Consider the following 13015-nt stretch of genomic DNA (forward strand, 5'->3'; position numbering starts at 1 on the left):
ACTGCAACAGCCACCTTTGGTATCAATGGCAGGGACAGTGAGTATGTAGGGAAAGAGGTAGAGGTAGGGCATGGCAGTCATTTGCTTTCCTGTAACTACTATGAGTCCAGCTTTTGCTGTATGTTCAGGGAGCACCTTTTACCCCATCCAGGACTGTTAAGTGCTGGGCACAGACTGGAAGCACTCAAAGAGTGTGCTCATCTGCTCTTTTTTTAGTGATCTTAATCTTGCATCTTCATCCCTTTACAGGTCAGAGTATTGTGGGAGCTCAGCGGGGAGACCGGCTCCCACATTTTACAACAGGGTACTGTGGTGGTATTGTGTTCTCCAAAATATTGTGTACTCTAATAAATTTATCTGGGGTCAGAGAACAGACAGCCACTAGATACAAAGGCTAGAAAATGGTGGCACTCACACCTTTAATCCTAGCATTCCAGAGATAGAAATCCCTCTGGATCTCTGTGAGTTCAAGGCCACATTGGAAATAGCCAAGCATGGTGACACGCCTTTAATCCCAGAAAGCCAACCTTTAATCCCAGGGAGTGGTGGTAGAAAGCAAAAAGATATATAAGGCGTGAGGACCAGAAACTAGAGGCATTTGGCTGGTTAAGCTTTTGGCTGGTTAAGCATTCGGCTGGTTAAGCTTCAGGCTTCTAGCAGCAGTTCAGCTGAAAGCCATTGGGATGAGGACACAGAAGCTTCCAGTCTGAGGAAACAGGACCAGCTGAGGAACTGGCAAGGTGAGATAGCTGTGGCTTGTTCTGTCTCTCTGATCTACCAGCATGAACCCCAATAACTGGCCTCGGGTTTGATTTTATTAATTAGAACTTTTAAGGTTCCTGCTACAGGGTACTCTTGAGGAGAGAGGGATAAGAGATATTAGATAAAAGAATAGAGGGGAGAGAGACAGATAGAAACACAGGATAGCCTCGGGAGGGTCTGGATCATCATCCACTGGCACCTTCTGTCTCTTCTAAAGGGCTATTTATAGGAATGCCAAGAGGTGGAGCAAAGACCTCCCCACTAGCACAGCCAAGTGTAGACCCTTCCAATCACCTAGTACATGGTCAAGCAATCCTCTAATGCAGCCCTGCTGGGTGAAGCAAGCTCAGATCTCACTAGGAAACCTCTGGGCCTTCACAGTGTATCAAAAAAGGAAAGAAATAGTGAGGGGAAACAAGAAGTGGACTAATGAAATAAGGAAAACCACCAAAGTTCCTTTTGCCATTGTCACTACCAGGCTTCCTTCAAAGAGCTGCCTCTCTCTCCCAGCTATTTCATAGAAATGCAGCCTTTTTGTTTCTATGTTGCTATGGCAGCAGCAACTTCCCAGAATTGCTCAACATAATGAAATTTTCCCTCCAAAAATTACTGCCTACACATGAATCCATATAGATCAGTGATTCTCAACCTGTGGGTCTCAACCCCTTTAGGGGAGGTCAGATGCCCTTTTATAAAGGTCATATATCAGATATTCTGCATATCAGATACTTATAATATGATTCATAATAGTAGCAAAATTACAGTTATGAAGAATCAATGAAATAATTTTTTGGTTGGGGGTCATCACAACATGAGGAACTATATTAAAGGGTCACAGAATTAGGAAGGTTGAGAACCACTGACATAGATTATTTTCTTGTATCTAATTTTTGAAATAAAAGTCTGAAAGCCCAATTTTGGCCAAGAGCTACTCTTGTGTCAAAGTTGAAACATTACAAGACAAAGTAAATGCTGTGAGTAATGGCTATGAATGCAGTCTCTAATTAAAAATAAAATAAAAGAAAAAAAAAGGTGTGTACCAATTATATCTGTGTGATGAAAAAAATTACATCTAACATAGGTAAGCATCTGCCAAGGAAAATTCACTCAACAGGGTCTGCAATGCACACCTGTCATTGAGGTTCACTCTTCTGACACAGCACTCACTGGTTTCAATGAAACTTACCTGTAAGCAAATTGCCAGGTTCACTCTACAGCCAAAGGAAGTGCTAACAGCCCGTGGGTGGAGGCCCAAGTCCTTAAAGAGCTTTGAGAAAGACTGTGTAAGGGCAATTCGGGGACGCTCTTCTGCCACAACCACACACGTTCTTACCCGGGACAAGTCCAGTCCTCGTGCCTGGAAATAAGACAGGGACACTAAGTAAGCCTTCAACATGTGTAGCTGTGTAACCTAGACATCCTTTCACTCACAATGCTACAGGAATGATGAAAATCCAACATTGTTCTTTAATCTAGTTCCATCTGTACCCAGCATTCTGTAAGCCACTCTAGGAGGTTAGTGCAATAAAACCAAACCAACCAACCAACCAGTTGAACAGACAAACAAACAATCAAAACACAGGACAAAACCATATAAACATTAAAAATTAGTCAAGATGCTATTGAAAATATGTTTGAAGCAATAGCAAGAATCTTAAGGAAATGGTTGAGGCAAGCACTCTCATTGAGGAAGAGTAAGCATTAATGTACATTCTTTTGGGAATGACCTAACAAGAATATACATACAAGAGGACTAGAAAGATGGCTCAGTAGTTAAGAGTGCTTGCTGCTCTTCTAGAGGACCCCAGTTCAGTTCCATCACCTACATCTCAGGGCTCACAGCTTTCAGAAACTCCAGGTCCTAGGGACTAATACTCCTTTATGGCCTCCACAGGTACCAGGAAACATGTAGCATGTTTACACAGTGCACGTGTACACACACACACACACACACACACACATTTTTTAAAAAAGAACTCACATAAGGGAAGGGAAATATGTTTAAATATATTTTTAAAAGTTTATAAATATTTAAAATACAAACACATTTAAAAATATGTTTAAACAGAAAGGCAAAACTAAAGTGCTTAGGCAATTTCCTAATGACAGTTCTCTATTTATATTCTTTTTTTTTGAATATTTATTTATTTGTTTGTTTATTGGTTTGTCGAGACAGGGTTTCACTGTGTAGCCCTGGCTGTCCTGGAACTCACTCTGTAGACCAGGCTGGCCTTGAACTCACAGAGATCTGCCTGCCTCTGCCTCCTGAGTGCTGGGATTAAAGGCATACACCACCACGCTGGCCTCCATCTTAGGAGACTTGAAAAGTCATCAACCAACTTTCATTATCAAGTGCATTTCCATTTCTATAGTAAACACATCATTAATCATTTCTCAGGTTCTACAACAAATATAGACAGCTGAACTTTATAATGAAAGCACAGGAGGAGGAATTCAATGAACTGAACATAAACACTGGATGGCTAAAGCCAGCATGCCTCAGGCTGGGCTGAGGGAGATGAGATCAGTCACAGAGGGGCCTCAACTGAAGGCAGTGGTGCACAATAAGAGTAATGCTGGCTTGAGTGAAAGCAAAGCTGTTGACACAGGAATTACCCAAACTAGTCCCTCAAGCATTCCCCAGTAGAGATAACTACAAGGGTTTTATGTGCTTCGCCAGTGGGCTACACTTCCAGACTTCAAGATCACTTTGACATTATAACCATAACTGCATGCATAGAGTTGCATGGGAACAACTAAACTATGGATGATACTAATAATTTTGTGAATGTTCAAGAGGCTGTGCCACAACAGCAACTCCAACTAGCAATTCAAAATTTATCTCTACAATTCTTCAAGTGTAGGAATGTGGGTAGAAAAGTTGCTTAATTCCTCTGAATTTAAGTTTCTCATTTTTAAAAGGAAGACAGTAATGTATCCTGCTTCACAGAGCTGTGGCAAATATCAACTGAAATGTAAAGTGCTTCGTTATGACTCAATTTTGATAGTATTATTATATACATGCCAACAGAAAAAGCTAGTGAAAATGCACCAGACTACTTTGTAATACAATATGGATATATCTAAGAGATAATTATGATCTGTAATTCTTTCTTATACAAATATGTAATTTCAAAACATCTTAGTTGCATATTTTGTTTTATTGCACTGGGCTGAATAGGAAAAAAATTCAGAGGAGATAAATGTACTATGTTCCACTTCACTATATTCTTACAGGCCGCAAGAATATATTATAGAGATTCAGCTGTGTATTAAAGCTGAACTTTGACCGGCCAAGGGTCTGTCAAAAGGCAAAGCCATTTATTATGAATATTTGGTGCTAACCAGCCTTTAATATTTCAGCTGTCTTCTGCTATGAAATCCTTGTGTGCCCAGACCTATTGGTAAACAGTTCAGCTCCCCAGACCTGCTGAACCTACTAAGTTACTAACTGCCCTGCTGAGTTTAGGAGACCAGCTGGCAGGAGACGCCTAGGTTTGTTTCTTGTGCTAATGAAACTCAGACCATCTCCCTTGCCTTTTTGGTTCTCCAGAGCATTTTTACTGAGAACAAAAGATGTTTTTACATATTAAGGTGAGAGGTAAAACAACATTCCTGAGGAGGGAAAGAATAGGCATTTTCTGTAGACAGGGACAAAACAGCATGGCGAGAGAAAAGAGAGGATGACAGAGGTTCCCTAAAGGGTAAGCAGATCTCAAGTAGAGTTTTCTGAGTGCCAGGAGTAGAGAGTAGCAGAGATGGAGAAAGAGGATACAGAGGATGAAGATGAGGCTGAAAGCATAGGAGTTAGTCGTTAGCTGGACCATGAGCTGGGGAACTGGATGGAACTGTAGTTATGGAGACAGGATTTCATCCTAGAGAAATAAAGTAGATGGATATACAGCTTGGTATGTCTAGAGTTGTTCCTGTTGTGAATGCCTGGTGGGGCTATTGCTGAATTGATAGAATTTTGTCTTTGAGGAATAAAGTTAACAGACATAAGAATATAGTGTACGTAGATTATTTCCCTCAGATCCCACACGGGACTTAGCTGAGCCCCTGGACCCTGGGTACTCCATACTATATGTGTATCCACACAAACATAAATAACCTGCACAATTGTAGACACACACACACACACTGCACATACAGACAGAGAACAGCAGATTAGAATACTATCAAGACAGACCTTAGTATTATTTTTTCCCTCTTACTAATGATTATTCAACTTACCGTGAAAATATGTCTATTAAATGCCCTCAATTCAAATGGAGGGTAACACTAGTCTTAGTGTAAATCAAAAAGAAAAAAAAAAAAAATAAAACCAAAACACTGTTCACTTAGTTGCAAAATGAATTGTTATAGCACAGACCTTCAAATAAAGGCCTTTCAACAAACTAAAGATGGATGTGTAAACTTAAAACTTTCTACTTGAATATTAGTAACAGATAGGAACAGAGAAAAATTTAGCATGTCTTGAACACTGATAGAGGAGTTTAGGACAAACTATAGTCCTGCTTATTATTATCTGTGGCAGTGGGAAGCTATTTGTGTGGAAAACCTAAAACCTCATTTTCCCCAAAATCAATTTGACCTGACTTCACCCAGTGTGTGAGTGTCTTTTCTCAAAACCAGAGTGGCCTGAGTGCTAGTGAGCATTGAGGCACTTGCAGGGCTGCTTACCTTGAGGGACTCAGTTTGTGAGCCCAACCCCTTGGTGCAAAGCTCCATCACTGAATAGGAACAGAAGGTATCCCGGACTTTGTACTGACTCACAGCAAGAAGCCACAAGGCAGGGTTGGTCTCCAGTTCAGAGGGTGGAATCAATATGGACTGATGCCCTGAGTACACACTGTAGAGACAAAACAGGTCATCAAGGCTACCCAGGGTAGATGGGAAAGAGAAAGTAACATTCACCCCTGAGAAACAGGATCACTTCAAGCAAGAAATTTTCATCATATGTAAGATAAATGTAATAGAAAAGTCAGATGTAAAGATTAAGAAAACCACATAGGAAGAAAGTTAGGACAATCAAAAGAAGTCAGACACCTGATCTTCCCAGTTTCAACCTGCACTCTAATATGTCCAACCCACCACACAGAAGGACATGTACAGTCATTCTTATTTTTTAAACTTTGTACTTGAGAATATACTTATGAAAATGAAAATGACAGATTACATATTTTAATTCACCATCAATTGATTAGGTAATTGGTGTGGATTTAAAGATTAAAGTATTTGTTCAAACTGCCATTCTTAATGTTTGCTTATTACTGTGAATTAATAATACTTGATTTGTTAATAATACTGACAGTAATAAAAGATCCAAGATAAGTATTCTGAGATTTAAAGAGATATTTTAGGTATATAAAAATTCATAGATGAAACCCACATCAGTTATGTTGTATCAAAAAACATCTCTGTGTGTGTGTGTGTTTGTGTGTACATGTACGTGTAATTTTCCTAGCACAAGGTATTTCTTCTTTAATGTGGTCAATCTCATTTTAAAAATTTCAAAACCAAAAGCAAGAGGGCCTAGCTGGCTCAAGAAATATAATTAAACTCAACGAGTCCACAAACTCATTTCAAACCTTTACATAGAGAAGCACTGTAAAGGGAACACGACAAAAGGACACATTATCCTCTCTCTTTTTTCTTCATTTCAAATTTCACTTATTTTTGTCAAAGGAAATATAGCAAACACTGATCTTTCCTATGGCCTTTTCAATGAAGTTACTAATTTGAGAATGAGGAGATCAGGTATATACAAAGAAGGAAAATTAGACTTTAAATTATCATTATGTTTTAATTTAAACTGGCTATTTCTTTTTCTCTTTTTAAAAATTCTTATTATGTGCATTTACACAATGGATTATTACTCAGCTGTAAAAAAAAACATGGACACCAAGAAATTTGAAGGCAAATGAATGGACCTAGAAAAAAAATCATTCTGAGTGAGGTAATCCAGGCCCAGAAAGGCAAACATGGTATGTACTCACTCATAAGTGGGTACTAGATGTAAAGCAAAGGATAATCAGAATACAACCCACAGCTCCAGAGAAGCTAGGTAATAAGAAGGGCCCAAGAAAGGACACATCGATTTTCCTGGGAAAGGGAAATAGAAGAGATCTTCTGGGTAAACTGGGGTGGGTGGGTGGGAACATGAGGGACTAGGGTGGGTGGGTTGGGGGTGGGATGGAGCGGGAGAGTAATGAAAGAGGTGTCTTTTTTTTTTTGTTTGTTTGTTTTTGTTTTTTGTTTTTTCGAGACAGGGTAGCTTTGCGCCTTTCCTGGAGCTTGCTCTGTAGACCAGGCTGGCCTCGAACTCACAAAGATCCGCCAGGCTCTGCCTCCCAAGTGCTGGGATTAAAGGCGTGCGCCACCACCGCCCGGCGAAAGAGGTGTCTTGATGGGGGTGGCAATTTGTGGTTAGGGAGAAAACTAGTACCAGGGAAACTCCCAGGAATTCACAAAGATGACCCCAGCTAAGACTCCTAACAGTAGTGGAGAGGGTGCCTGAACTGGCCATCTACTGTAATCAGATTGGTTACTACCCTAATTGTCATCAGAGAACCTTCATTCAGTAACTGATGGAAGCAGATGCAGAGACCCACAGTTAAGCCCTGGATCAAGCTTCCAGAGTCCTGTTGAAGAGATGGAAGAGGGATTGTACAAGCCAAGGTTGGGGTCAAGGTCATGATAAGGAAGCCCACATAGACAGATGACCTGAGCTGGTGGGAGCTCATGGACTCTAGATCAACAGCTAGGGAGGCTGCATGGGACCTACCTAGGTCCATGGCATGCAGGTGATAATTGTGTAGCTTGGTCTGCTTGTGGGGCTCCTAGCAATGGGATCAGGACCTGTCCCTGGTTCTTGAGCTGGCTTTTGGAAACCTATTCCCCATGCTGTGTTGCCTTGCTCAGCCTTGATGCAGGGGGAGGAGCTTGGTCCTACCTAACGTGATGTGCCATGTGTTGTTGACTCCCTTAGGAGGCCTGCCCCTTTCTGAATGGCCATGGAGAAGTGAGTGGAAGGGTAGATAGGAGGTGGGGGAGGGGCGGGGAGGGAATGGGAGATGAAGGAGGAGAAACTATGGTCAATATGTAAAATAAATGAATTTATTTATGTATTTATTTATATTTTGAGACAGCATCACTAAGTTCCCTAGGCAATTGCCTTTGACCTCATTCTGTAGCCTTGGCAGGCCTTTAATTGTGGTCTTCCTGCCTCAGCCTCCCTTGTAGCTGAGATTATAGAATTGTACTGTCTTTCATTGTAACATGTCTCAAGAATAAAACGTCTTAAGCTTTAAAAAAAAATCTTATCATGGGGCTGGAGAAATGGCTCACATTTAGGAACAATGGTTGCTCTTCCAAAGGACCCAGGTGAAATTCCTAGCACCCATTTGGTAGTTCACCACTGTTGTCGATAATTTTAGTTCTAGAGGATCTTCACGTTTCCATGGGTACCAGGCATAAATGTCATGCAGAGACATGTATAGAGGCAAATACTCATAAACACAAAATAAAGAAAAACTTTAAAAATAAAAATTCTTATTATACCGGGTTACATAAGACAATTTCCACATGAGTGTATAATGTACTTTGAGCATATTCCTTTTCATCATGCACTGACACCCTTAAGTAAATTATTTTTGGCTTGATTTTTAAAAATGTTGTCAAGGCAAAAAATATATATGACATTAACTTTACCATTTTAAAAATTCATTTTATTATTTTATACATATGAGTGTTTGCCTGCATGTATGATTGTACATCACATGTGTACCCAGTGTCCTTGAAGGTCAGAAGATGTTAGATCTTCTGGAACTGGAGTTACAGACAGTTGTGAGCTACTATGTGGGTGCTAGTAATCGAACCTGGGTATTCTTGAAGAGCATTCAGTACTTAACCACTGAATCATCACTCCAGCCAGCCCCCAACTTTCCATTTTAACCAGTTCTAAGTATACATATCAGCAGCTTTTGTTATACTCACAAGGATGTGCAAACATCATTCCTATCTATTTCCAAGCCCTTTCTCCACTCAAAGAGAAACTCTATACCCTTATAAATAATATTTCAACACCTCCCTTTTGTCTTGTCCTCTATTTCTGTGTGTGAACTAGCCAATCCCAGATGCTCCCTGTAAGTGGAATTATGCAAATATGTCCTCTTCAGTATGGCTTATTTCACTTAGAATAATGATTTTAAGGTTGCCCACCTAGCCATGTGTGTCTGAGTTTCCTTCCATGTTACATCTGGATACTATTTAACTTGGTGTACACATCACAAGGTATTTACACATTCCCCACTGATAGATATTTTGCTGGGATCCACCTTTTAGCTACTGTGAGTAAAGCTGTAAGGAGCACCATTATACCAACATCTGTTTGGATACTTCTTAATTCTTTTGACCATATATTCAGGAATATAATCGCCGAACTTCAAGGGTAATCCTGTAATTAACTTTTTGGAAAATGCTGACACTATGTTCTACACTGACTGTGTTAATTTTGCATTCTTACTAGAATGCACAATATCCCAATCTCTCTGCATCCTTTGCCAGCACTTGGTATTCTCTGCTTCAGTACAGCTACTGTAGTATAAATTGATAGATACTTCACTGTGATTTTGATTTGCTTTTCCTGAGGAAATGTGCAAATGGTTATACTCAATATGTCATAATCAGTAAAATCTCATGTAAATAATTCTTTTTTTAAAAAAAGATTTATTTATTTATTTATTTATTTATTTATTTATTTATTTATTTATTTATTATGTATACAGTGTTCTGCATGCATGTATGCCTGCAGGCCAGAAGAGGGCACCAAATCTCATTACAGATGGTTGTGAGCCACCATGTGGTGGCTGGGAATTGAACTCAGGACCTCTGGAAGAGCAGCCAGTGTTCTTAACCTCTGAGCCATCTCTCCAGCCCCCTCATGTAAATAATTCTACTATCCTATAGAAGGATATATCTTTACTGATTTGTCATTGGGAAGTTATTTATTAAGGATCATTTTGTTTTGTTTTATTAAGACAAGGTTTTATTTTGTAGTTTAGGCTAGCCTTGAACTTAATGGTAATCTTCCTGTTAGAGCATGACAAGTATTAGGTTACAGGTGTGAGCCATCATACTCATCTCTAAAGATAACTTTACATTAAGGTTATTTGACAGAGTTCAAATAACATTACATAAGTATACCTATAAAGCATAACAGATTTATATACTATCCTAACAACTACCAGTTACAAGCTATTTTCTATTCAATGACATGTGGTTAGCTTAGTTCTTGAGAGCAAACTTACACCTAAATGTTCTTCTTTCCAGAATCAAAGCTTTTTATACTCACTTTTCCCACTAGTTCCATGAACCTTCCAACAAATCATTTGTTTTCTTTCAAAGCATATCCATATTATTCTTCAATTACCCTTTTAAGAAACATACTTTGGATCTGACAGCAAAGCAGATGTCTTCTTAGCTCTGACAATGCATTTAAGGGATTAACCTATACCTATTCTCATCCAGTTCCATGTAAATTAAAAATATATTCTATGTTTAATTAAATGTATATGCACATGAGTACAGCAATGCCCAAGGAGGCCAGAGGTATCATATCCTTGTAGGACTGGAGTTACAGGCAGTTGTGAACTGCCTGGTATGGGTGTTGAAAAACAAAATTGGGTCCTCTACAAGAGCAGTATATTCGTTAACTATTGAGCCTTCACTCCAACCCCATGAAGAATTTTTGAAGACTAGGTATCATTTCCAGAGCACATCACAGCTAAAAGAGATACCCTATCCTTTTTCCCTGGCTTGAGAGGTTTGCATAATGACCTCATCCTAGCCTTTTTCCTACAAATGTGTAGCCTTTCTCAAGATGCTCAGGGAAGCAGGGCATTATCAACTGAACTGACTTTACTGGAACTTAAGATTTCATTTGCTACCAGGAGGCCCCATTTTCCAATTTCACTTCTTGGCACTCTAGGATGAGTTTACAGACTCTAACTAGGTGTGAGTTGGAATTATAGCCCTCTCTACTCATTAGCTACTGTGTTGTCTCCAATTAGAAGCCTCATGGTAGCACTGAGCAGCAATCAGAATAAATGGAAAATTTACCTCAGTTGTATAGATATTAAAAGAATTACCTCAAGGCCAAACACAGGATCATACACCAGTAAAAGCCTAAGCTCTAATAAGCTTACACATTATATATCCCCCAAATCATAATTACCCACCAGGAAGTTCTTTGTGTCTTTCTATCCTGAGAAGCATAGGAACATGGTGTTTTCTGTTAATATCAAATGCTGAATATTTAGCCCATTCATGATACAAGGTTAACAATGATACTTTAATTAGATGTTCTTAGAGGCTTTTTATTGAAGCTGAGATTTAAACAGCTACTTGTTCACACTAAGGTCTTTTCAGTACCACCAAACAAGCTTAATGACATTTGAGCCCAATGACTTAGGAAATAAAATTTGAGGTATATAATCTTACAATGATTTTCCTCTTAATTCTGACAATCTACCATATATATATTCCCCAATTTAAATTTGGAAAATGCTAGCATAAGGAAATCCAAATTGAAGAACATTAAATACAAATAACCTACAACTCAATTTCTCAACATTATACACCAGGATTAATGAACTGTTTGGTTTGAGTTTTAGCACACAAAAACCTTGGGCCCAGAATGTGAATTTAGGGCCATCTAATTTCAAGCACATTAATGAAAATTATACATAGATTCACTGACCTCTTTAGTATCCCAGAGAAATCAAAAGTAAGAAAAAAATCCATATAGCCAATTTTCTCTCTCTCTCTCTCTCTCTCTCTGTGTGTGTGTGTGTGTGTGTGTGTGTGTGTGTACACACACACACACACTGAGGCATTGACAGAATTCAAATAAAAATGCACAAAAACATGTACATAGCAAAGCAGGTTTGTACCAAAGAATAAAATGACATTTAGTAATTGCAATGTTGTACAACTGTCACCACAGTGCTGTTGTGGAATATTGTCAACCATTGCCCTACAGTGATTCCTCTGCCCTGACTCATGAATTTTGGATTTGCCCTTATCAAATCATCCAGAAAATTCTGATCCAACAATTTTTACACATGCTGATTTTTCTGGGTACTGATTACAAATAATCACTCATATGGCCAAGACCAGCCTACGTAAGAGCAGGTTACCTATACAGAACAAAGTATTTTGTAAGATTTCCTGGAATTTGATCTATTTTAGGTTAGAACTAAGCTTCAAATGATGGAAAAGACATTTTCTTTATAGTATTTAATTAAGTGACTTCAGATTACTAACTGAACAACCCACATATATACAGGTGCCAACAGCGCCATCTTTGGCTCTCAACAATACAGCAACATAATATCCCAGGATACTCCTAGGCTGAGCCTCCTTAATTAGCAGGTCTGTGATGAAGAGACACATGGGCTACACTCTGTAGGCAAGCTTTCTTCTTAGGAAAGCTGAAGCCAGGTGTGGTGGCACAGCCTGTAATGTCAGCACTCAGGGGACAAAGAGCTCCTAAATTTTGAACCTGGCATGATGGATAGCAAGACTGCCTCAAAAATAAATAAACACTCTCAACCAAGAAGGTATCTACAATTGATACCTGCTGGCAAAGGAGAGATGAGTTTCCTTCAATGGAGTCTCACTGGGTATATTAATCACATTTCAGGGTAGGCCCTGTGCCTAAGAGTAAGTAGTTAACCAACACAAAATGAACTCAATGGCAGTTTTGTTTTTTTTTTAGAACTTTTGTCTCATTTTGTTGTGTTTGGGCATTTATTTGTCTTACTGGTCTTCTGCTTATATATTTTGGTTTCCAATTTTCTGGTTTTGTTTTTTTTAAATGTGTGTTTTTTTTTTTAAAGAGACAGAGGGTATAGAGTTGGGTGGGGAGGGAGGTAAGGAGGACCTGGGAGGTTTGGGGGCAGGGGCGAAGTGTGACCAGAATATATCATATGAAAACATTTAAAGAAAAAGTAAACCAACCAACCAACCAATCAACCAGCTTAATTTGGGTATGCTTCGCCTAACAAAAAACTTATCCGTGTTAATTAAACATGGAATGAAATGATTCTCAGTAACTCAGGTCAGTCATACAGTTGTTACCACAGTGCTACTTTGGGACATTCACAATTTGCACTACCCTAAAGTCATCCTTATGTCCATTTGTAGCCAACTTTGCCTCTAAACCTTGTCTGCCCAACTATTTTATGGC

General features: G+C 39.1%; 1 protein-coding gene across 4 annotated transcripts in view; it reads right to left on the minus strand.

Annotated features, from left to right (window-relative positions):
* The window catches only part of Dip2c (disco interacting protein 2 homolog C), a 408405-nt gene that overhangs the window by 9123 nt on the left and 386267 nt on the right, over positions 1 to 13015 (minus strand). For all 4 annotated transcript variants that reach the window (XM_028859456.2, XM_028859459.2, XM_028859474.2 and 1 more), the window contains 2 exons: positions 5446 to 5614; positions 1949 to 2119 (listed from right to left, as the gene is read on the minus strand). In XM_028859456.2, the coding sequence (XP_028715289.1) occupies positions 1949 to 2119; positions 5446 to 5614 (340 nt within the window). The remainder of the gene's footprint in view (positions 1 to 1948; positions 2120 to 5445; positions 5615 to 13015) is intronic.

Source organism: Peromyscus leucopus, chromosome 5 (assembly GCF_004664715.2).
Source record: "Peromyscus leucopus breed LL Stock chromosome 5, UCI_PerLeu_2.1, whole genome shotgun sequence".
In the NCBI taxonomy this organism is placed as follows: domain Eukaryota; kingdom Metazoa; phylum Chordata; class Mammalia; order Rodentia; family Cricetidae; genus Peromyscus; species Peromyscus leucopus.